The sequence below is a fragment of a genome, unplaced genomic scaffold, assembly GCF_019419815.1.
Source record: "Pyrus x bretschneideri cultivar Hongxiangsu unplaced genomic scaffold, Pyrus_bretschneideri_v1 Contig11, whole genome shotgun sequence".
NCBI classification, from domain to species: Eukaryota; Viridiplantae; Streptophyta; class Magnoliopsida; order Rosales; family Rosaceae; genus Pyrus; species Pyrus x bretschneideri.
In genome coordinates, this window is record NW_025999402.1 from 2,631,402 (window position 1) to 2,655,423 (window position 24,022).

The window sequence follows — 24,022 nt, forward strand, 5'->3', positions numbered from 1 at the left end:
TAAGGATCAATCCCCTGGGTGATGTGGGATATCACAATATATGTAATGTATTATACTTAATAATAATTCATCAACAACTATACTTAAAAAAAAACAGCAAAAGATATATAATTTCACAAAAAAAAAAATTGAAAAAATTGCATGGAGCTTTTATGTTGATCACTAACTATTTGAAAAAGAAAAAACCATTTGGAAAAAGAAATAATATTACATGTTTGCATAACAAAAAAAAAATGTGATCGACAAAACATAGTTAGAAAAAGAGAAAATATAGTTTAATTACTAATATCTCCACTAAATAAGGAAAAGTGCATCATACAGATAAAAAGATAAATTCAAAAATTATTTTAATTTTAAAAAATAGAGGTGACTATTGGTCAAAGCACTTTAATCAAATTTTAAAATGGCACATATGTTTAATCTAAATGATATAAAAAAATTAAAAAAAATTAAAAAAAAAAAACTGTCGGGGATTCTAATTTTTCCTTTTTTTTCTCTTATTTGTATTTTGTGTTATAGATATTATATTAAAGTGTGATTGTATAAATCCTAGATAGATTTGGTTACTAGTTATTTTTTCCTACTAGTGTTGTACTTACTTGAAGAACAAGATTCCTCCCCTCTCTATTACTATAAATAAAGTAATTGTGTAGGGAAAATACCACATCTCATACACATACAAAAATCCCTACACTTCCTGTCATATCCTAGATCGACTCCGCCGTAGCACGATATGGTCCGCTCTAGGCTTACCATGTCCTCACGGATTTGTTTCTGGGAACTCAAACGAGAACTTCCCAGTGGGTCACCTATCCTAGGACCACTCTCGCCCAAACTCGCTTAACTTCGGAGTTCCGATTGAATCCGAAACCAGTGAGTTCCCAAAATGCCTTGTGCTATAGGGAGGGGAGCATGTATATATAAGGCACATCACTCCCTCTCTGTTGGTCGATGTGAGATCTTATAATCCATCCCACTTAAGGGGAACCTGGTGTCCTTGCAGGCACATCCGCAACGAACGGCAGAGTGGCTTTGTAGGCACATCTGCACCGAACGGCAGAGTGGCTCTAATACCAAATTGTCACATCCCACCTCGACTCCACTGTAGCATGATATTATCCAGTTCTGGGCTTACCATTCCCTCACGGTTTTGTTTTTGGGAACTCACGAGCAACGTCCCAATGGGTTACCCACCTTGGATTGCTCTCGCCCAAACTTGCTTAACTTCAGAGTTCCAATGGAATCCAAAGCCAATGAGTTCTCAAAAGGCCTCGTGCTATAACATGTACATATAAAGCACATCACGCCCTCTCTGTTGGTCGATGTAGGATCTTACAGTCCACCCCACTTAAGCGGAACCCGGTGTCCTCGCCAGCACATCCGCACCAAACAGGAGTAGCTCTAATACCATTATGTCACATCCCAGACCGACTTCGCCGTAGCACGATATTGTCCGCTTTGGGCTTACCATTCCCTACAAATTTGTTTCTAGGAACTCAGATGAGAACTTCCCAGTGGGTCATCCATCCTAGGACCGTTCTTGCCCAAACTCACTTAACTTCGGAGTTTCGACGGAATCCGAAGCCAGTGAGTTCCCAAAAGGACTCGTGCTATAGGGAAGGGAGCATGTACATATAAGGCACATCACCCCCTCTCCGTTGGTTGATATGGGATCTTACACTTTCTCCACTCTCTCTTGCGCACCCATCTCTTCCCTTGTCACATAAATTTGCCACAGCATTTTGGTTATTCTTATTTGTTTTAGTTTTGCTTTTGTTATTGCTTATTGACTTGTTTTATTGTTGAAGCCTAGTTAATGATATAATTTAACAGTTATTTATTATAACTTATTAGCTTTGTGATACGACTAAAAATCTGCAAGATTAGAGTTTGATATGATTCTCAAAACGACCTTAATTAATCAATTTGGTTAATGTAAATGAGAAATAAGAAATTGTTTTTTTTTAAGGAAAACTAACGAAAAAGGTTTGAAAACTTTGAGTTTTAATCAAAAGGAGAAAAAAATGTTGTAAGTGAATAGTAATAGGAGCGACTTTTTAGAGTAAAAATATGATTTTTCGTTAAAGTGAATAGTGCCAGGAGTGTTTCGTTAAAACTCTCCTCTTTTTTTTCCCACTGCTACTATTTATTTGTTTTGGTTAGCTAACCTAGACAAACCATTAAGCAAATAAATGGTCAAGTAGTAGTTTTGCTTTTAGACATCAAGTTGTGTAAAGTTCAAACTAAATTTTCAGAAATTTAAGGATCTTTTGGAGGTTTCAAGTTCCAGCCAAATCGTGCCAATAACAGATAACAAATCTCTTTCGCCTTTTTTTTTTTTTCCTGTCTTTCTTTAGCTATATCTCTTGATCATTTGGTGAATAAGAAATCTATATTTGATATCAAAGATTAAGATTAAAATATCAAAAGCACAGTTTAATTATTTTCTACTTTTGATACTGGATTTAAGAATGAGTAATCATGCATTCTTTGATCACCAGGAGAATATATTACGATATTATGATAAGTTTCGGGCTTTGACATTCCTGGGCCTAGGTTTTAAAGCCCAATATCCTTAGAGACAAGGCCTTATAGAGTTTATTAACGACCTAAACCCAACATCAAACCCAACCCGACAACCCAAATTGCATTCCCACTTGTTATTTGTAATCTCCCTCGTCCTAGTTTACTGCCCAAGAAACCATGATCACAAAAACGAACAGATACAGAAGCAAGATAAGTGGGACCCAAAGAAAAACAAGAAAAATAACAGAAATTGTTGCCAACCTCACAAATCCCACACATACAATCCAAGAAACCCAAAAAAAAAAAAACCAAACATCAAAAACCAGAAAATCAAACACTCAAAAAAACAGAGCAAAAATCACAAACACCAAATCATGGTTGCGGCAACGTTAACTTCACCGTCGTCTCAACTCCTATGCTCAAGCTCCCGCTCTCTCTCTAACCTCTCTCCTCTCCAACAATGTCTGTTGGGGTCCAAAACAGTCGTCTCATGCCCTAACAACTTCAGTTACAGCAAGAGGAGGCATGCGGCCGACGGAGTTAGGTGCATGGCGGTGGCAGCGGAGACGGAGACCGTGGAGCCAAAGAAGAAGAGCGGATACAAGATTCAGACGCTGACGGGCTGGCTGCTGAAGCAAGAGCAGGCCGGGGTGATTGACGCCGAGCTGACCATTGTGCTGTCGAGCATTTCGTTGGCGTGCAAGCAGATTGCTTCTTTGGTGCAGAGGGCAAGCATTTCCAACTTGACTGGAATTCAGGGTGCGGTTAATATCCAAGGAGAGGACCAGAAGAAACTTGATGTTGTCTCCAATGAGGTTTGTGCTGCTTCGAATTCTTACCTGAACCGAAGATGTGAGTTTGGTCAGTTTATCAGGACCATATGTCCGTACTAACACCCGCGTTCAAATTCTCTCCCGTTTTGTTTGAATCCCTCGCACACATTAGATTGATTTAGAAACAGCATTTGTTAAAAAGAAAGATTTCTTCGCAAAGAACATGCTCAATTAGTCAATTTGTTGATGGTTTGGACCTTTTGGTATTAAATAATGTTGGGAAAATTTTGGGATAAATTAGACAGAGTATTAGGAAAATAAAAATTAAGATAAAATTACAAAAAAGAATTCCGTTGCCGGGACTTGAACCCGGGTCTTTCGGGTGAGAGCCGAATATCCTGACCAACTAGACTACAACGGATTGGCGATTTTGTGTTGCTCACAAAGTATTATCATGGCGCCAACCTTTATAAATAGAGGGTTTGATTATTTAGTACAAACTACAAACAGGTTTTCTCGAACTGCCTGAGATCAAGCGGAAGGACAGGGATTATAGCATCAGAGGAAGAGGATGTGCCGGTGGCGGTGGAAGAGAGTTATTCCGGCAACTACATTGTGGTGTTTGACCCACTTGATGGATCATCCAACATTGATGCTGCTGTCTCCACTGGATCCATCTTTGGAATATACAGCCCAAATGATGAGTGCTTTACAGACATTGAAGAGGACTCAACCGTAAGTCCACTAATGCGACGTTGTTTCATTTGTTCATTAAACTTCGTTGGTTGATATCAGATAAGGAAATGTCAAATGTCATGTCATATGTCACATTAGTTGATAATTAGAGATAAACCTACATACAACGGGAATGTCACTGTAGCTGTATTTCAAGTCAATCATGCACTGTCAATGTATCACGTGTTTCAACTCTAAAACAGTGGTGCATGATTAGCTTGAGATATCATCATGGCATCTCCATTGAACGTAAGTTCTTCTCTGAGGGCAAACGTAAGTAATCCGAATAGGGTTCTTCCGAATTGTCACAGTTGAATGATTGGAATGATTTATATGTTGCATTTCAGCTTGACAGTGCGGAACAGAAATGTGTAGTGAACGTGTGCCAGCCAGGAAGCAACCTACTTGCTGCTGGCTACTGCATGTACTCAAGCTCTGTGATCTTTGTGCTCACAATTGGGACTGGTGTATTTGCATTTTCCTTGGACCCCATGTACGGAGAATTCGTCTTGACTCAAGAAAACATTCAGATTCCAAAAGCCGGAAAAATCTACTCGTTCAATGAAGGGAACTATCAGATGTGGGATGACAAGTTGAAGAAGTACATTGATGATCTTAAGGACCCAGGTCCTAGTGGCAAGCCCTACTCTGCAAGGTACATTGGCAGCTTGGTTGGTGACTTCCACCGGACGCTGCTCTACTGGCGGCATTTATGGTTACCCTAGAGACAAGAAGAGCAAGAATGGGAAGCTGAGGCTGTTGTATGAGTGCGCACCAATGAGCTTTATAGTGGAACAAGCCGGCGGGAAAGGGTCGGATGGCAGTTCCAGAGTACTTGACATTCAACCAACTGAGGTGAGTACAATTCATTTAATAGTTGTGAGTTTCTGCAGTTCACTATGTAAATTGATTAACTAGAATTTCTACTTTTGTTTCTGCAGATCCATCAACGTGTTCCGCTTTACATCGGAAGCGTGGAGGAGGTGGAGAAATTGGAGAAGTACTTAGCATGATCAGAATGTGACAACAAAGAGATTTAATTTTGTTTTGTGAAGATAAAGTTGTATGCGAACTTTTTCACAAGAAGAACAATGAATTAAAGACTTGGGACTTTATATTTTGTTTTTGCTGAAATTTTGAAAGTCAAAAGCAGCCCTTGTAAAATATGAACAATCCTTCGTACTCGAGGAGAGAGACTTACATGAAACAAAACTAAGGACAAGCCATTAGCCTAATTAAGCCCAGGACTACAACCAGGGCATATTTACTACAAAATTACATGTATTTCCAAGGAACTTGAGTTGTCTAATGCTATAGCAACTCTAGTAAAGCTTCTAAAATGGTTTTGAATGGCTAACATAATTAGAAATCTTTCCGAGGAAGTCGTTCCCAAAAACAGTCAGGTCATCGCTGTACAATTCTCCTAAGCCTCAGAGCTTCCACGATTTTTCACTGCAAATTGCGGAAGCGTGCGAATTAGTAATTCTAGACTTTTGAATGAAAACGAGAGGCAAACATAAGAAAAGGATGGTGAAATTACCAGGGCTTATAATCCTAATACATTTCGTCACAGACTTCATCGCAGTCAGAGGATCAGATCCTGCAACAACCGTGAATCACTCATTAGATATTCAAGATGGGTGAACAGGATGGAAACTTTATAGCAATAGAAGTTGTTTCAAATCACCTTGCGCGTTCATGTCCTTCTCTGATAGTACTTCTGTCACAGTTGATGTAAATTCTGACATAAATTGATTGACCCCCACGTTACCATCCGCAGATTCATAAGATGACCTATATGAGTTTTGTAGAAGAGAACGTAAGAAAATTGAAGTGAAATGACAGTAGTGAAGAAAATAATGGAGAAACAGTTGTGATGTAAAAGTATGGAAGGCAGAGAATACCCTGAAACCGTCGCAGTGGAAGCATCAAAGTTTGGTAGACCAAGTTCTTCACAATGAAGATCAAATTCACCTAACAGTTCAGTGAAGGAGAAATCCGCCCCAATGGCATCAAAGTTCGTCAAATCAATGTCGAAAAGATCAACTTCCTTTTCAGATTCAGGTGATGAAGTCTCATCGCCAGTTGGTTTCTCAAAGCTCATTGGCACATCAGAACAATCAAAATTAAGCCTCCCCTTTACATGGGGACTCCCTCTTACTTGTCTTGGCAGGTGAAGAAATGCAATGGTTTGTTTCCACAGTGTAGCAAGCTTTGTTCGGGCTCAGAATCACTCTCTTTGAAGAAAATATGGTGCAAGTTGGGTTTACGTCTGGAGGATAATTGTTATAACTGCAGGTAGCACTGGAAGAAATCTCAAAAGGTGGCGTAGAGTTGTCGCTTTGAATTGAATTTGCTCGCTGAGGTGTCCGAGGACCAGAGTTATTGGTTGGGACAGACAATGATGCCTGGTTGAACAAGCATTTCTCCACAGTGGAGCCATTGGGAACCAAATTGTGAGGTGATGATTGAACATCCAAAGACTGCTGGACAGATTCTTGATTATCAAGCCCATTATCTGATCCAGAAACTGCTCCTCCACCTGCTCATTTTAAAGTTCAAGAAGAATGAACACCCAGTAACGACATAAACAGATTAAGAGCAGCACAACTTTGAAGAACATGCACAGTTATATACCTCTGCTGTGCATATTGCTCTTGCCAGCAGGTAATTTGCAGCGATATCTTTTAGCAGCATTTGAAGCATCCACAGGAACCTTTGAACTCTTTCTCTTTGTTGTAGGTGGGTGGATTGTTATTGGAGAGCAGAAATTTCCAGGCCTCGTGTTGGGGTTGGAAGGTGTGGTCACAGGAGCAACTGGTGTTTGGTGCATTAGAAGACCTAATCGAAAGGCGCAGGAAAAAAAACCATGTTGAGTTCATAGCTTATAGAGCGATTATTCTTTTGGGTTTCTGTTAATTTATCACACCCTCAAAGGGATTCAAATAATTTAAGGCATACAAAACAGAAATCCTAAAAGTTGAAGCATCAAAACTCTCAAAAACTACATGCAGCTTTCACTATATTCTTAATTGTACCTGCAGCGGACCCATTAGACGGGTGAGATGGAGAAGCCAGGAGCATCGGTTTCGGAGCCACAGCCGGAGCTGTAGAGATGGCGGGGCTTCCACTGGCATTGTATGTATTCATCACGCTTTGCATCCCCTTCAACAGGGTTTGGACCCGGGTCTTCTCCTGCTCCACTCGGACCTTCTCCTGATCCAAAATCACCTTCTGCTCCTTCAACCGTATGTACTCGTCCAAAATCTCCGCCAAGCTCAGCAAGCTCTTCGGCGCCTGCCAAATTCAGAAAAACCCAAATCCCAAATCAAACAAAGACAAAAACTTTGTGACCGATTTCGAACAAATCTTCGAGAAAAACAAATTGGGTACCTCTCGAATCGGAGATTTGGCGATGAGAGACGAAGCCTCGGTTCTGAAAACGGAACGGGTTTCTGAATAGTTGTTGTCGCAGAGGTAGCGGTCGACGATGAAGGCGATTTGGACCGGGGTGACTTTTCCCTTCCCCAAATTCTCTGATTTCTTGCCTTTGGATTGCTTCCCCATTTCTGAAGATTGGGAGATGCTGTGGAAAATTAGGAATTGGATGGAAGTGAGGAGGAAGGAGAGGTTGAGAACTTGAGATCTGAGGAAGAGAAAATGGGAGAGGGTTAAAAAGGAGGGAGTTTTAGAGAAACGAGAGGAGGGAGATGGAAGAATAGAAACCGCGGGAGTTTTTGAAATTTTGGGACGAAACTGGGAGAAATGGGGGACCCTAGAAACAGGCCTCTTCGAATCTCAGGTCAAGTGATCCGGATTTTTAAAATTTCATTTAACTGCATATCTGTTTTGATTCTTTAAATGTTATAATAATTTTTAATCGTTTGATGAAATTTCAAAGGTTCGAATCACTTGATCAGGTAAACTTGGTGAAAAATATTTGTTTTCAGATCTCTTCCCCAGCCGGGAACTGCAATTTGTATAAAAATAAAAAATCAATTCAATTCGGCAACTGCAATTTGTGCAAGTATCTAATTCCTAACCCTAATTATAATAAGCAATAGCAATTCACTTAGCCAATATTTGATCAAAATAGGAATTTGGGACAAAAATAGTGTAACTAGACCTAATGCAAAAGTTTTTTTTTAATGGAAATAAAACTTTACTGTTAAAATGATCTTTAACGCATAAATAGAAATTTATGAGTACAGTAATTTTAAAGAATTAACTTCTGCCTCAGATTCACAAAATATCAGAAAGTATATCCACTTTAATCACGTGCTATAATTTATTTTTATTTTTTTGGATAAAAAAACATCAATGTGTTTTCTTTAGTTTAAATGACCTACTTATACATCTTGCTTTAAATAATTAAAATCGAGCTCAATGTCACTTATATTATACACATTTCATGCTAGTTAGAAAATAAAGAACCTTGTATAGCAACTGGAGGAGTCCAACCCAAATTCGTACGTAATTTATAACCAACATAAATGAAGTGTTCACTATTTGCTAGCCAATGTAACACATAAGCATTAGTAATGATCAGGAATTATTGTTTGTTACACTCTAGTTAATTAGGACACTTACACTATGTTTGGATGAGGGAATTAAACTTGGAATTTAGGTAAAAGTTGGAATTTATAAGTTGACATACATCAATTCCCTTGTTTGGATTCATAACCATAGAAATTTAGAATTTCCGCATGGAAAAAAAACTTGGAATTTGGGACCTTCAATTTCCAAGTTTAAATTTCATGTAAATGAGTGTCATTTCTTAATTTCTATGATTGCGAGTTTAAAAATAACAAATTTCACATTCAATTCCATTATTCTTGTAGATTAACCAAACAAGAAAATTCATAAATTCTAGAAAATAAAATTTTGTCATTTCAATTTCCATCATTTTGAAATTCCTTGATAATCTTAAATTTCTTCATCTAAACATAGTATTAGTGCTTCTTTAATCGTGATATTAGTTAACTTATCAATAAGTGATGTTCATTTTTCTTTCTCTCTCTCTCTCTCGATCAAAACCTACAACTCTTTTTTTTTTTTTTTGAATAAACAATATTATCTACATTAAGAGCAACTCCACCCTTAAAAGTCTCCCTAAACTATAAAAATAATGTAATTCAAATTTACATTTGATGAGAACCGAGCCTAAAAGCTCTTATTTATAAGTGCAAAGAAATTTTATTAGACCGTAGTAACGAAAAAAATAAATCTAGTTAATGTCAAGGACTTAAGAATAGAGACCTTCCAAGCCTGCTTCGGTTCATTGGGCTTTTTAGATTAACCGCCGACAACCAAACAAAACATAAAAACGGCCCGAAACTAAATTCTGGGCCATCTAGAAATTCAGTCATAAATCCAAAGGGACGGAGAATCCAGAACTCCCTCCTTTTCCTCTCTGCAACACGCTCAACCGTCAGGATGACACTAGGACTTCTCCCATGGAGTCCTTGCCACCACTCTCTATCTCCCACCTCCCTCTTCTCACTCCCCCTTGCTTCCCATTACCAAACACACCCACTTCCCACCTTCCATCTCCGCCACTCTTGAACCCGCCACCGCCGGCACCCAACACCTTACAGCCAGAGAGAGAAGGCAGCTCAGGAACGAGAGGAGAGAGAGCAAAACTGGCACCAGCTGGAAAGAGGAGGTGGAGGAGAAGCTTTTGGAGAAGCCCACGAAGAAGTTCGCCAATTGGAAGGAAGAGCTCAACCTTAATAACCTCGCTCACGAGGGTCCACAATGGTGGATCATCAAGGTCTCTCGAGTCAAGGGCCAGGAGACCGCTCAGCTCATCGCTCGATTGCTTGCCAGGAACTATCCTCAGATTGATTTTAAGGTACTAGATTACTTCAATTCAATGTTTTGGTTTCTGGGTTTTTTGCAAAATTGAAGAAATGTGATACTATTGTATGTTTGATTTCGTTGATTTGAAGGTATTTACTAGTTCAAGTCAATGTTTTGGCTTCTGGGTATGTGGCAAATTTGATGTAATGGGATAATGATGTCTGCTTGATTCCAGCTGAACATATTGAATTGGTGCCCTGAAGTATTTCTTATTCAATTTAATGTCTAGACCAAAATTAAACATGTAAGTATCTGACTGTTTGCTTTTCAGATATATGCGCCAGCTATACAAGACAGGAAGAAATTGAAAAATGGTAACTTGGTTAAACCGAGACCACTATTCCCAGGGTGTGTGTTTATAAGGTGTGTATTGGACAAAGAGATACATGACTTCATAAGAGAGTGTGATGGAGTTGCAGGCTTTGTCGGTTCCAAGGTCGGAAATACGTGAGTAAATTTCTTCCATAGTAGGTTTGCTGTGTGTTGCGTAATGTTATTGTTATCGTAGTATGAAAAGAGCATGGTTGATTAAGGATATATGAAGAAACTTTTTAGATAGAAATGTCAATTTGTTATTTTCAGAATTAAATCCTGTTTAGAACTGATTGAGCTTGCCTGGTTAAATTGGCGGGATTGTACGACAAAAAGAAGATCCTGGTATTCTTTTAGAAAAGAAGTTCTGAAAGAATGCTTCATTTGGTCAAAACGTCAGATATTATGTATAAAGTTATGAAGTCATGTTATGCCTGCACAATTACCTAATATGAAGCTACTTGTGCGCATATGTGTTAGCTAAGACACACAAGGTAGATTGTGGGTTAAGTTTTCTGGTTTACTGGCATTTTCGGGATTCCCTGGCAGGCATTATTATCACTGTTAATTTCTAATATGGAGGCCATCTAAATGATATATCCTTCTAGACTACTACCTTGTGCGTTTTCCAGTGAAATTTTATACAATGTTATTCGCATGTGCACAGGAAAAGACAGATTACCAGACCCCGGTCAGTTTCTGAGTTTGACATGGAAGCTATCTTCAGGCAGGCTAAGGAAGAACAACAGAAAGCTGAACAAGCTTTTGAGCAAGAGCAGCAAGAAGCAGCCCTCAATGATGCTGACGAATCTGCTGGAGATTCTATTTCTAAACCAAAAAGGCGACCTAGAAAAACACTTGATCCTCTCATAACTGGTTCGTCTAAAGGAAAGAGTGAGAAGCTCATCCCAGGTTCTTCTGTACAAGTTGTATCTGGGACTTTTGCAGAATATGTAGGCAGCCTGAAGAAGCTGAATAAAAGAACAAAAAAGGTTTGTTTTTTCTGGCATGAAATATTCAGTTTAATTAAGTGAAAATGGGTGGAGGTTAAGCATGCATGTCTTCTTTTTGTTTGGGATATATATGATAGAACTATTAGTGTCTTCTTATGGGTTATTTACAACAATATCAATGTCTTCTTTTTGTTTGGGATATTTATGATAGAACTATTAGTGTCTTCTTATGGGTTATTTACAACAATGTCAACACGATAAATGAAAGAATTTCTCTTTTGGAAACTTAACAAAAGGAAGAAAAATGTGTGTCATCTTGCAGGCAACCTTGGGATTTACGTTATTTGGGAAAGAAAGCTTAGTCGATTTAGATATCAGTGAAATTGTTGTAGAGACCGTTGAAAAAAAAGTTGTTTCAGAGACCATGTAAATATGTTCAGTCATCAATCATTTTTAAATGGTAAGCTTTTCAATCTTTTTCCCCTTCTTATATCTTACTTTCATCTATATGAAAATATCTAGCGCCTTCAAAGTATAGTTTGGTTTTCTGTTTGATCTGCCATGAAATGAAGATATAATGCATACTAATCACAAGTTTCCAAAATTCCATACCATTATCGTTTATGTGGTTAGGTCCTCATTGTAAGTTTCTGATGATCCGATGCACCAAGACATGGATATAAAATCATAAATCACATAAACAAGGGAGATTATATGAAGGTCCTCTACCAACCATATTAAATCGTAAATAGCTAATTTGGATTGGCTGCCTTATTTGTGGCCAAAACTACTGTACTCATATTGGTAATGTCTGTCCTTAGGTCTACATAGGTCACATTTTGGCCTCCCTCTAGATGTTTTTCCCATTTGCTGCCAACTTCCTTTTTGAAATTATGGTGAAATTTTGATTGGCGTATTGCATATCAGAGCAGTCTGCTTTTGGTTGTGTTTTGGTACTTTTGGTGTTTAGGTTCTTTCTGGTCACATGGAATTAGGGTTCAGACTTAACCATACTCGTGAAAGTTCAGTCAAGGCCTTTGAAAAATTTGTGATAGGAAAATGTGTCTTCGTGTGCACAGAGATGATGGCGTGAGTAGATTATGAAGGGTTGCTCACCAATTCTACGAAAGGAGTAAATGTAAGTTGCAATATAAACACATGGTAATTGGTAGTGATGATAGGCCTTAGAACAACAGATGAAAATCTCTTTCATTCTTGAACACTTTGTTCTTCCTCACTCTCCATATGCAGTAGATTGTAACTGCATAAGTCATCTTCTGTAGGGTAACAGTAAGGGATATACCCCTCCAAACAAAACCAGCCCAGACACAATGATTGGTACTCAACTAGGGAACTCTGCAATTGCTCAAAGCCTGCCTCCAGATTCCCTTGCTAAATGGACAATCAAAAGAAGCGTGAGTATGAGTCTAGTGCTGCCAGACAGAAAACACAATTAGCGTTAGCCTTGATCTCTACCGCAGCAAGACAGAAAGCGTGCACTATTAGCATAGCTGAAGGAGAAAATATAATGACCCTCTTTAAGGTAGCAAACAGCCTTTAGTAAGTACTGTCCCGTTCTTCTAGACCCTACACTCCAAGGAAAATGCGGTCACCTACCACTCGATTTAATCCAACGGTGGAGGACAAAGTAAAACAACAAAACGTTAAATGAACATTTATTCTTCCCACCCTTGGATTAAGATCGAACCGTATATGTCCACAATTTCCTTGGACCATAAGGTCCGGGAGAACAGGACTATTAGTAGGTAATAGCCAACCATAGAATGGAAGTCATTCTGCCCACGCGGTAGTTTAGTGCAGCGATGCTAACTCCACATTTAGATGTTCAAAGTATAGGTGCCAGATGTGGCAGTTAGCCACCTAAAACATCTGTACTATTAGCCTTAGATCCATGCCAATCCCAAAGACCACCTTGGACTATGCTACTACCACGGCTTCGTGGGGAAGGCTAACTGGTCCAATTTGTTAGGGCTCCATCTAATGAATAAGGGGCCAAGGGGTGTCAAATGTCATGATAAGGAAGCACTGCCATCCTCAATAGTACAACGAAAGAGAGCGAGGGAGCCTCATAGCATTAGAATCTTCAGTTCATGAGCAAATCTGTGTAGATATTGCGGAGTCGGTCCACTAACTCTACTTTCATGCTTAATTATTGTTTACTATCATTCTCCTTTAGAAAACTAAGTATATTATCATCTTGGGGTCCTCCTTAGTCATTATCTTAATGAGCTGCTAATTATTTAATGGGCAAGAAAGCAATTGAATCTGCCTGCCCCAGATGGTGCTCCCTTGCATATTCTATCTGTGAAAAACTTTAAAGCACAAAGCAATTGAATCCGCCAGAACATACATGAAAGTGGTGTCTTACTGGACAGAAAAAGTCATGTTATCTTTTGCACTTGAGCGTTTTATGATTATACACGTCCAATGTGCACATTCGTTACGTTTATATTGTTTTTCTGAATGTTTTCCTTAAGTTGTTTATCCAATTCTTAGTTTGGATCAAGAAATTATGTTGCGTTTACTCGAGTTTTGTAATGTTCTTGCTTGCATTTGTCAAAACCCGGCACCTTCCATGTGTTTGGAAATAGCAGACTGATTTTGGCCAAGCATACAGATGATGGATTCATGGAGACTGCTTAGTTTATGGTGGGGGTTTTGAGGTTTGTTACGTGTTGAGAAAGGGACAATGGAAGGGGGACCAAAGAAGTTGAATCTCAATACTCATAAAAGTGAAATCTGTGAACTGTGTTCATACTTTAATGCTTGTATTCATACTTGTTACATGTGGTTCTAAATTTGTTATGAATACACGATATAGATAAGACGTTCTAACGACTCTTTCTAACATACAACAATGTATGGACTGGGACGTCAGGATGACGGTAATTTGGTAACTGGCAATTCCTCACGGTAGTATTGACTAACTAATATCACGGATTATAACTATTGGCATTATAATTTAAACAAAGCATATCAAGCGTTTCGCTCACTCGTATTTGAACTTGCGAATTTGTGACGGAGCTACTTTAGCATCGAAGAATATTTCGATTTTCGAGCTGTAAAACTTAGAGGCGAAGACAATGGTCCATGTCCACGTGGTGATTGCACCCAACCGATGACTTACACGTATGCTTTTACGGTAGAAAGAAAAGTAATTAAAGAAGAAACAAAACAAAGAAGGTTCGTTGTTAAACAAACAATTTGTTCCACTTTTACGGTGAGGCAGTGAGATAACATGCAGATTAGATTAGATTAGATTAAGATTAAGATTAGATTAAAGATTATATAATTAAATAAGTGAGTGAAGGAAACTCCATCCTGTTTTTGTTTAGTCCAAGAACAGTAGACGACACAAAAGCACGCGCACAATAGTTTTTTACCGAAAAGAGCTTGCTAAAGTAAGCACCATGCACACCACCCTATCTCTCTCTCTCTCACGCAGGTTTGAGTTTTATCAAACACTTGCTGCGGTTTATGGATGGTCCCCTATCCAAAAGCCAAATGGACAAAACTGAAAAGAGAGAGGAAGTAGTGGGAGAGAAATATTAAAAATTGTAATACAGCTGTCCCTTCCTTTTAAAATACTAACATCTTTCTATTGGTAGCAAAGCTGAGCTCCTACCAGTTGTATACAATCAGTAACACATAAGAATTTCGCTTGTATTGAAGGTCTTTCACCGGCTTCATCTAGAAAACTAAATATACCTTGCTATTTCTTTTATAGAGTGGGGTGAAGAGTTTTATTTCTTTTATATACAAACGATGTTGAGGGATAGAGTAATCGAACTCTAAAACTTGAGTGTAGGATGAATGTTCTTAACGAACTGAATTAGTTTATGGTTGAACTTTTGTATAATTGAAGTCATTGTACCTCATGATTCACTAATGTTGTTTTGCCATCTTTATGGAGATAAACGAGTACTTATTTGCTGTTGTTTTTGTGTAAACTCAACCTAATTAGTAGTCTAAATTTACCTTATAATGTTATAAGATGCTTATATTGTCGGATAATCAAGCAAAAAGAAAAAACACTTCCATTTCATTTCCGTATGCTCAAGAATCTTAAAAAGATAAAGTAATTTTATAAAGTTTATCACCATCAATAGAAGTATAAAAATCATGGCTAATTCTGAAAATACACACAAAAAAAGAGGTGGAAGTGCAAATTGAAGAAAAGTACAAGCACACAAGTGCAAAAAAAACTTTATTATATTCCGTCAGTCAGCAACCACTCAGAGAAAGTGCGTCAGAGAGTTTGCAGAAAAGAGTAAACGTAATAAATTTTCACAACCTCCAACCCAACCGCCTCCATATTCTTTACCCACCTCCTCTGCTTTCTTCCACTTCCAAACCCTGAAAAAACCAAAGAAATTCACCTTTAATTGCAAATGGGCATCTTCCCCGAGCCCTAAAAACCCCACTGCTCAATCCCCAACCAGATTCAGCTCCAACCCGCTTCCTCCATGGCCGCATCTTCCATCTCCACCCACTTTGTCGCCGTAGCTTTCCTCGTTTTCTTCCTCAGAACCACCTCCTGCCGCCTGTAACTCCTCCTTTTCGGTCACCCATTTCGGTGAAGTTTCAAACTTCGGGTCAGATATTGCTCTGTACGGAGATGCAGAGGTCGTCAATGGCGGATACGCAGTTCAGCTCACCAGTTCGGTGAGCTCGAGCGCCGGCCGAGCTATTTACAAGAGACCCATCGAGCTGTTTGAAGGTAAGCCTCGGAAATCCGTGTCTTTTTCGACGAACTTCTCGTTTTCTATTTCCAACGGCGGTGGGGATGGATTGGCGTTTGTAGTGGTTCCAAAGGATTTTAATTTTAGCCTATTTGGTAACGGCTCTTTTGGGCTTTCTCTGGGAAATGTTAAAAGTAAATTCAAAATTGCTGCTGTCAAATTTGATGCATTGAGTGATGGAAATGTTCATGTTGGAATTGATGTGGGTAGTACTGTTTCTGTTAAAGTAAGCAATGTTTCTGCTAAGAATTTGGATCCAAGTAATGGGAATAAAACGCAGGCTTGGATCGATTACGAAGTGGGTTCGAATCAATTTGAAGTTAGGCTGAGTAAATTCGGTGGTTCGAAGCCGGTTGATCCTCTGCTGTGGTATCCGATTGATTTGTCGAAAATGTGGGGAGATAAGGAAGTGCTTGTGGGATTGAGTGCAATGAGTAGGAATTCGTCTCAGACATGTTCTGTATACTCTTGGAGCTTTGAGCAAAGGCATGTGCCTCACTGGACGCACTCGCAGCCGGTAGATCCTAAGGCCGCTGCGAAGAACTCGAAGGCGGAGGAAAAGAAAAGGGATTGTACAAAAAAGGCTTTCGGTGCAATGGTTTTCGGTGTTGCTTGTGGAGCATTGGCGTCATTTGTCGGACTGTATCTGTGGACCGTCTTTGGTAACAGGCGTCCGGTGGTGCCGGAGGAGTATGCTGAGAAGCAGAAAGAGTTTGAGTACGAGAAAATGAGAGCAGTTGCAGATAATAAAACCATGGAAGATGGAAAGCAGTAGATGCTTGAATGTTGAAGGCTGTTGTTTGTTGTGTTGTAAATCAATCTTGTTTTCTTACCTAGTATTTTCAGGTTGTCCTTTACTTGTACTAGTTGTAGTTAAATGTTGCAGTCAATTGTCAAAATTTAGTAAGTTTTGTTACGTATTTTGTCCAATGCTGGAGCACTGGGATTGCACCTTTGAAGGCTCCTTCGATGGCTGCTACCTTTCTCTTTGAATGCCGACCCTCTACATTTAGCATCGCTGTTCCCCCTTTATTGTTTAGTTGTTATTTTTTGTGGGTACTTGCATCCCTCCATGAGGGGAATGCACATACTCTACCATTTACGAATGACGTATTTTTGCCCTGTAATCTTCAAAATAGGAGCCGTTCAATTTTTTGATCTTCATTTGTAGATCATCCCACAAAAAAATTATTCAAATATTGTTTTGTTATCTAATGTATCAGATAAATCAACGGTTCGTGTAATATGTAAGGTGGCACACACATTGTCGATTTGTTCCACACATTTGGGTGCATAAATGATTTTCAATTTGAAGGATTTTTGTAAAAATGATCTTTAATTGAAGATAAGAAATTGAACAGTTTTAATTATGAAATTTTTATAACGAAAATACGTAAATTGTGGAATATGTTCATATCCTTAAGAGGGATGCAAGTATTATTCTCGTCCATGTCTCAATTGCAGGTCTTTCTAGTTAGAGATACCGCCTTCTTCGTGTCAAGTATTTTACTTTGGGTAATGTTAGGAATACCAAATTTTTAAATCAAATTTTGTAAACCAAATAATGTGGTTATTGATTATTGGATTATCATTAAGTGTTGATTAACGTGTTTATATTCTATTGATGACACATCATCTGGATTGCAAACTTGGTTTAAAAATTGTTCTTCCTAAACGATGAACCATTTTTACCGGAAATAATTCCCCTGCTCTCCTTTGTGGTAACTGGTAGATGAGGGCCAGCAACTGCAAGTTAATAAAGGTTATGTCACCAGATGAGATCCAAATTAAAGGTTTGATTTCTAAGCAATGGCATACTTAATCCTCGGTTTAGGTCTTAAACCCGTAAATCATACATATCACATGAACAAGAAATGCGGAATCTTTTCTCTCTCCTCACGTGACAAGATAGAGTTGTATACAACATAGTTCAACAAAACCTCCCCGGTGATCTATACATAACATTGATTTTTCGAAAGATGGCATTGACTCCAAAGATTCGACAACTGATCCTCTTGACGGAATAACAAGACGCAGTAAATTTCTTAGATTCATACAAGAAATTACGCTTCTACTTAAAAAGGGTAATACCACCATATAGAAAATCTCAGCTTACTCAAGTACATATAACAAAAAGAAATTAAACTGAGATAACAAGTTTTGTTTTTCACGATATTAAAACCTACAACTACAACGAACAGCCTATCACTTTGTCATACTCCAGCAACTGGGAGTTGCGGCATTTCAAACCACCTTACATCTCCTCCTGAGCTTCCTCCTCTTCGTCCTCATAGTACTCATCCTCCTCGGCTGTGGCATCCTGGTACTGCTGATACTCTGAAACCAGATCATTCATGTTGCTTTCAGCTTCTGTGAACTCCATCTCATCCATGCCTTCACCAGTGTACCAATGCAAGAAAGCCTTCCTCCTGAACATAGCAGTGAACTGCTCGCTCACACGGCGGAACATCTCCTGAATTGAGGTTGAGTTTCCAATGAAGGTGGACGCCATTTTCAAGCCGGTGGGTGGGATATCACATACAGTAGACTTGACATTGTTGGGAATCCATTCCACAAAGTAAGAAGAGTTCTTGTTCTGGACATTGATCATCTGTTCATCAACTTCCTTTGTGCTCATTTTACCCCTGAACATGGCTGAGGCAGTCAAATACCGACCATGGCGAGGGTCAGCTGCACACATCATGTTCTTCGCATCCCACATTTGCTGTGTGAGCTCAGGCACAGTGAGAGCTCTGTACTGCTGTGAACCGCGTGAGGTCAAAGGAGCAAAACCCACCATGAAGAAGTGGAGACGAGGGAAGGGGATGAGATTGACAGCAAGCTTTCGGAGGTCAGAGTTCAACTGACCAGGGAACCTCAAACAGCATGTGACACCAGACATAGTTGCAGAAATCAAATGGTTCAAATCTCCAACTGCATAAACATTACAATCAGTATACTGTATCCGAAAACAAATAAAATCAAAGTATGAAGTACAATCAACTGAGGAAAACTTACAGCTGGGGGTGCTGAGCTTGAGTGTGCGGAAGCAAATGTCATACAGAGCTTCATTATCAAGAACCATACACTCGTCTGCGTTTTCAACAAGCTGGTGCACAGACAAGGTTGCGTTGTAAGGCTCAACAACTGTGTCTGAGACCTTTGGAGAGGGGAAAACCGAGAAAGTGAGCATCATCCGGTCTGGGTATTCCTCTCTGATCTTTGAAATCAAGAGAGTACCCATGCCAGACCCAGTACCTCCTCCCAGAGAATGACACACCTGAAACCCTGCAATCCAAAACAAAACCAACCTAAATTCAATGGACCTATAAACAAAACAAATGAAAAATAAAAAGAAGCCCCAGACAAAATTTATCAAATACATTTGCAGGCGTTAAAAAATAACACAAATGAAAGAATAAGTCATTGAGGAAATTTATCAAACACTTTCAAGGCAATCACAACACTCCATGGACACATAAAATCAAGACAAACTCAATGATATCAAGTCGCTCAGGAAATTATCAAACGCCTTGCAGGCAATCACAATTCTCTATAGACACATAAAACAATACCAACGAAATGGTAACAGATCACACAGGAAATTTATCAAACGCCTTGCAGGCAATCACAATTATACATGGACACATCTTATAGAACAAAAGAAATAATATCAGGGCAACAGGAAAATCATCAAACACCTTGCAGGTAATCATAATTCTACATGAACACGTAAAACAAAACTAAATAAATAAATAAAAGAAGGAATTAATCAAATACCTTGTAGGCAATCACAATTCTCGGCCTCCTTGCGAACCACATCAAGAACCGAATCGATCAACTCAGCGCCTTCGGTATAGTGACCCTTGGCCCAGTTGTTTCCGGCACCAGACTGGCCGAAAACGAAGTTGTCAGGCCGGAAAATCTGACCGTAGGGTCCAGATCGGACGCTGTCCATGGTCCCAGGCTCGAGGTCCATGAGCACAGCCCTCGGCACGTACCTCCCGCAACTGGCTTCGTTGTAGTAGACATTGATCCTTTCAAGCTGGAGCTCCGAGTCTCCCTCGTACCTTCCGGTGCCGTCGATGCCGTGCTCGGCGCAGACCACCTCCCAGAACTTGGCGCCAATCTGGTTGCCGCACTGGCCTCCCTGGATGTGAAGGATCTCACGCATTTTTGGTTGAAAGGGGGGTGAAAAATCAGAAAGGGTTGGGGTTTGTGGGTCTTTCAGTGAGAAAATCGCAGAGAGAGATGGATTGAGACAGAAGGGTGGGGACGGAGAGAGAGGATTTTATAAGAAAGGTAGGCTTTTTGGGTCGCAACGGTTGGATTTGAATGGAGAAGCGGGAGTTTTTGTTTGAATGGGTTGGATATGAGTTGTGGGGATTGGAAATGGACGGTTCAGATTTTATTTGGAGGACCTCGGTTTGAAATTTGAAATTCAAATTTCAAAAACTAGCTGGGTGTCAGTAAATTTTGGCTCCGTTTTTATAATTTGGGAACAGAGTTTCCTTAAGAATTAAAATAAAATATAAAATATAATTTGGAATACTCATACAATTTTAAAAGGATTTACGACCACTTCTTGAAACTCAAATTCAATCTTAATTTGTCCTTTAAGGATGCGTTTGTTGTACCGGACTATCTCGAACTGAACTAATTTCTGGCACTAAGCTAGTTTGGTTTGTCGAGATATATTGGTCGTCATATGATAGTGACGTAGCCAAGTGTGCAACAGAAGTGATACTAATAAAAGAAATGTGAATAATTAAAAACCAAAACTAAACTTATTTAACTAGAGATATTATTTTAAGTGTGTGAAAGTGATCAAATATAAGATACACGCATATCAGAGCATAAGTAAAACAAAAATGCTATCGAACTAAGTACTAATTATACAAACAGGGAGAAGATCCCCACTTTTATTTATGGAAACGTCAGAACCGCCGTGTAGTCCTCATGAGCCACCAAAGACGAGCAACTACCTATAACCTGGAGGGGCGCAAAATAGAAAAGTGAGTGGGTAAAAACAAAGCTTTAGAAAAACACATTTACTTTTATGAACATAATAACCCCTCTCCGTGAAACCCGTATAATTTCCAGGAAATAGTAATACACACATATATAAAAACTATGTTTAAGAGCAGTGAAAACAGAATTATGCCATGTCATAACGTTCAGCACTAAAATATGTAAGCCATGTGAAACGTCGATATAAGTTAGCATGCCAGCTGGAGTCACCTAACATGACCTGTACGACTGGACCTATAGCTCATCAACATATGTCTGCACACGAGTCGGAGTCACCTAATGTGACCTGTATGACAGGTTGGGTGTAAATAAGTACGCTCAAGTGCTACGATCACGTGAAAGCTGTGCGATAGATTGCGGGTCACCTATGAGTCAGAACCACCTATTGTGGTTTGTACGACAAGCTAGCACCAAAACTTGGATCCAAGGTGAGCGTGCGGTGTGGGAGGTGAATAATCACATGAAAGCTGTGCCTTGGCCTCTGGCTGGAGCACTAGCACCGAGGTGCAACATAATAAGCTCTAAATGCATAGCAATATGCAATGCAACAAGACCAATCACATGCTAACTCACCTGAAGCTTACCTGAGCCTCCGCAACATCAAATAGTACGCATTTTAATATTCTCATATAATTATGTATTATTGGGCTAGACTTGCTATATCAAAGTGTTGCAAGAAAGTTTTATATCAAAGTCAATCATACATTGACATGCATTTGAATTTTTTCTCACATAGTTGTGCATTATTAATTAAGAAACTAGGTAACGTCAAATAATATTTCGTTGAAGGAAAGTTCTTTACCTATTTATGTTACAAGTTTAGATTCAATGCCAAATTGTGTAATAATTAAGAATTAGGGGGCATTTGTTTGACATCATTAGCATTCACTGGACAGAACTGGACTAACAGTCTGTGTAGTCTTGTGTTTGGCATAGCAAAGGACTAACTTAAATGACGCTAGGTCGGACTCGCTCGACTCTGAACTTCACTAAGCGTCGTTAGCTAGTCCTGATTGAAACCTTGGTATTAGCTAGGACTATGTCATTGCCTCTTGTCTTGCCAGAACCCCTCAACCGACCACCGCAAGCTTGCATTGCAAGGGAGTGCAGAACCACCCAGAACCCCCTAAAATCTTAGAATCAGAACCACCCAGACGGGAAAATTCGCCATGGTCACCGACAGAATTGGGTGAGAGAAGGATTTGGCCGAATGGATTTATGTAGGAAAACAAAGGAAAGAGAGAGAGGTTGTTGAACAGGAAAACTCGCCATTGCCGTCGACGGAATTGGGAGGAGCAGTCATTGGGGTTTTTCGTGGGAATTGGAAATTTGGGGAAAAAAAAATTAGGAATTGAGATTTGAAAGTGAGGCATGTCTCCATTTTGTGATTGTCAATTTGTGCACTTTGACTAACATAGGGGTAATACAGATGGAGAAACAGAGGAGGAGGGAATACAAAGTTCTAGAATGAAAAGAAAAGAAAAAAAACGAAAAGGAAAAACAAACGGAGAAACAGATAGAGAGTCCTAGCAAACAAAAATAATAAGAAAAAGAAAACCAACAAAGAGTTCCAGGAAATAGAAAGAAAAAGAATGAGAAAAAAACAAAAAGAATTTTTTTTTAATTTTTATTTCTCTCCTTTTTAGTCCGACATTGTACCAAACACTTCACTAAGTCAGTCCAGCTTAGTCTCTAAAGCTAGTTCAGTCCGAGATAGTTCGGTGCAACAAACGCAAATACCTTCAAATAATTTAATTTTATGAACAAACATTTTTTTTCTCACATGAAATACATTTTAACAAGAATTGGGTACCAATTCATGCCACATCAACCTTTTAACGCACTTGTTGACAGACTTTGACATCACGAGATAATGTGAGACAATTTGAGTTTTAGGTTGCGTTTGTTTGGTCTCGTTAAGTTTCACTGGACTGAACTAGACTTATTAATGTAGTCTTATGTTTGTTAAGTGGCTGGACTAAGTTTAAGTAGGATTAAAGGGCACTCGTGTGGACTAGCCCCCTCACTAAAAGGTCTTAGTGAGACCCTCCAATAACCACAGTACTAGCAAGGCTTTCGTTTTGCTTTGTCTACTCATACCACCAGACCACCGCCACTCTCTCCCTTTTCTCCTTGCTCCAAACCCATAATCATGAACCACCTCAAATTCAAACCTCAATCGGAGGACCCACGAGTTCCGTTTTAAATCAAATGACCCACAAACTCCGCACGTCATCTGATCCCCCTCTCTCCATCCTTCAATTCATCTCTGAGGAATCAATTTGAGTGTAGGGTAGCTCACGGGGTTGCGTCTGTAAAGGCTAAATAGGAAGAGGGAAATGGTGTTAGATATTTTTTATTTTGGCACCAGTTTCAGATACCCAATTACCAAATGAGTACTCCACAGAATCCTCCACCAAAGGCTAGTAAATTTCAAGTTTCATTCAATTTGAGATTATTATTTGATTTGGGTTTTTCACAAAAGGCGGTTTGAGGATGGGGCGTTTGCAATTTTGTCAGTGAGGATGAGCAAGGAGATATGCAGGTGTTGAGAAGTGGATTAGATGGCCAAGTTGATTTTTTTCTTAGAGCAATTCTGGACTGCGAAGAAGAGAAAGCAAATAAAAAAAAGGAAAGGAAAGGTAGAGAGATAGCGGGAAGAGAGAGAGAGTCAAATAAAAAAGGTGGTTTTATTACAAATGGTCCCTGAAATTGAAAATCAATTAATGTAGTCCCTGAAAATAGGTGTTGCAAATCAATGTGTTCTTTCCGTCACAATTCTGTTAAAATTTTTGTTAAGTGCTGATATGGCACATAAATAGACCCCATAAGTTCTCTTTTCTCACAAATGGTCATTGAAATTGACTCACGACATCAAAACGGTCCCTGAAATTGACTCGTGACATCAAAATGGTCCCTAAAATTGAAAATCGATCAATGTAGTCCAGCAAGTAAGTGTCTCAATTCAATGTAGTCCTTCTGTCACAATTCTGTCAAAAATTATGTTATGTGCTGATGTGACACATAAATGGGTCACACAAGTCTAATTAAATTTAAAAAAAAAAAT

At 39.1% G+C, this 24,022-nt stretch overlaps 4 protein-coding genes, 1 non-coding gene and 1 pseudogene across 5 annotated transcripts; 3 read left to right on the forward strand and 3 right to left on the reverse strand.

Annotated features, from left to right (window-relative positions):
* Window positions 1-2,885: 2,885 nt before the first annotated feature.
* LOC103959618 (fructose-1,6-bisphosphatase 1, chloroplastic-like) lies at window positions 2,886-5,149 on the forward strand. Its single transcript, XM_009371974.3, is given in 5 exon segments — window positions 2,886-3,341; window positions 3,810-4,034; window positions 4,382-4,735; window positions 4,737-4,889; window positions 4,976-5,149. Coding segments are annotated over 5 exon segments (1,245 nt in total). The 5' UTR covers window positions 2,886-2,900; the 3' UTR covers window positions 5,048-5,149.
* On the reverse strand, window positions 3,648-3,720 carry TRNAE-CUC. Its single transcript has one exon. It is a non-coding gene; the product is annotated as a tRNA-Glu (tRNA).
* LOC103959639 lies at window positions 5,127-7,736 on the reverse strand (annotated as a pseudogene).
* Window positions 7,737-7,799: 63 nt separating this feature from the next.
* Window positions 7,800-14,032, forward strand: LOC103959619. The gene is made up of 6 exons (XM_009371975.3): window positions 7,800-7,841; window positions 9,481-9,888; window positions 10,168-10,343; window positions 10,876-11,200; window positions 11,484-11,621; window positions 13,777-14,032. Exons 1-5 carry the CDS (start codon window positions 7,800-7,802, stop codon window positions 11,589-11,591), a joined length of 1,059 nt encoding a protein of 352 aa, XP_009370250.2. The 3' UTR covers window positions 11,592-11,621; window positions 13,777-14,032.
* Window positions 14,033-14,039: 7 nt separating this feature from the next.
* On the forward strand, window positions 14,040-16,939 carry LOC103959610 (L-type lectin-domain containing receptor kinase VIII.2-like). Its single transcript, XM_009371963.2, has 3 exons — window positions 14,040-14,095; window positions 14,207-14,324; window positions 15,689-16,939. The coding sequence occupies exons 1-3, from the start codon at window positions 14,040-14,042 to the stop codon at window positions 16,697-16,699; spliced, it is 1,185 nt and encodes a 394-aa protein (XP_009370238.2). The 3' UTR covers window positions 16,700-16,939.
* A 1,000-nt stretch (window positions 16,940-17,939) lies between these two features.
* LOC103959609 (tubulin beta chain) lies at window positions 17,940-20,139 on the reverse strand. The gene is made up of 3 exons (XM_009371962.3): window positions 19,705-20,139; window positions 18,943-19,212; window positions 17,940-18,858 (listed from the first exon to the last, which is right to left on the reverse strand). The coding sequence occupies exons 1-3, from the start codon at window positions 20,096-20,098 to the stop codon at window positions 18,179-18,181; spliced, it is 1,344 nt and encodes a 447-aa protein (XP_009370237.1). The 5' UTR covers window positions 20,099-20,139; the 3' UTR covers window positions 17,940-18,178.
* Between the last annotated feature and the right edge of the window lie 3,883 nt (window positions 20,140-24,022).

Excerpts from the sequence above, each read along its gene's own strand:
- LOC103959619 (XM_009371975.3), top strand. The coding sequence starts at position 7,800 with ATGGGGGACCCTAGAAACAGGCCTCTTCGAATCTCAGGTCAA. Across the intron at positions 7,842-9,480 it reads CTCTTCGAATCTCAGGTCAA|GACTTCTCCCATGGAGTCCT; the intron begins GTGATCCGGATT and ends GGATGACACTAG. Across the intron at positions 9,889-10,167 it reads ATCCTCAGATTGATTTTAAG|ATATATGCGCCAGCTATACA; the intron begins GTACTAGATTAC and ends TTTGCTTTTCAG.
- LOC103959610 (XM_009371963.2), top strand. The coding sequence starts at position 14,040 with ATGTATGGACTGGGACGTCAGGATGACGGTAATTTGGTAACTGGCAAT. Across the intron at positions 14,096-14,206 it reads GTAACTGGCAATTCCTCACG|CTACTTTAGCATCGAAGAAT; the intron begins GTAGTATTGACT and ends TTTGTGACGGAG. Across the intron at positions 14,325-15,688 it reads CTTACACGTATGCTTTTACG|CTTTCCTCGTTTTCTTCCTC; the intron begins GTAGAAAGAAAA and ends TTGTCGCCGTAG.
- LOC103959609 (XM_009371962.3), bottom strand. The coding sequence starts at position 20,098 with ATGCGTGAGATCCTTCACATCCAGGGAGGCCAGTGCGGCAACCAGATT. Across the intron at positions 19,213-19,704 it reads GAATTGTGATTGCCTACAAG|GGTTTCAGGTGTGTCATTCT; the intron begins GTATTTGATTAA and ends TTTGGATTGCAG. Across the intron at positions 18,859-18,942 it reads CAAGCTCAGCACCCCCAGCT|TTGGAGATTTGAACCATTTG; the intron begins GTAAGTTTTCCT and ends ATGTTTATGCAG.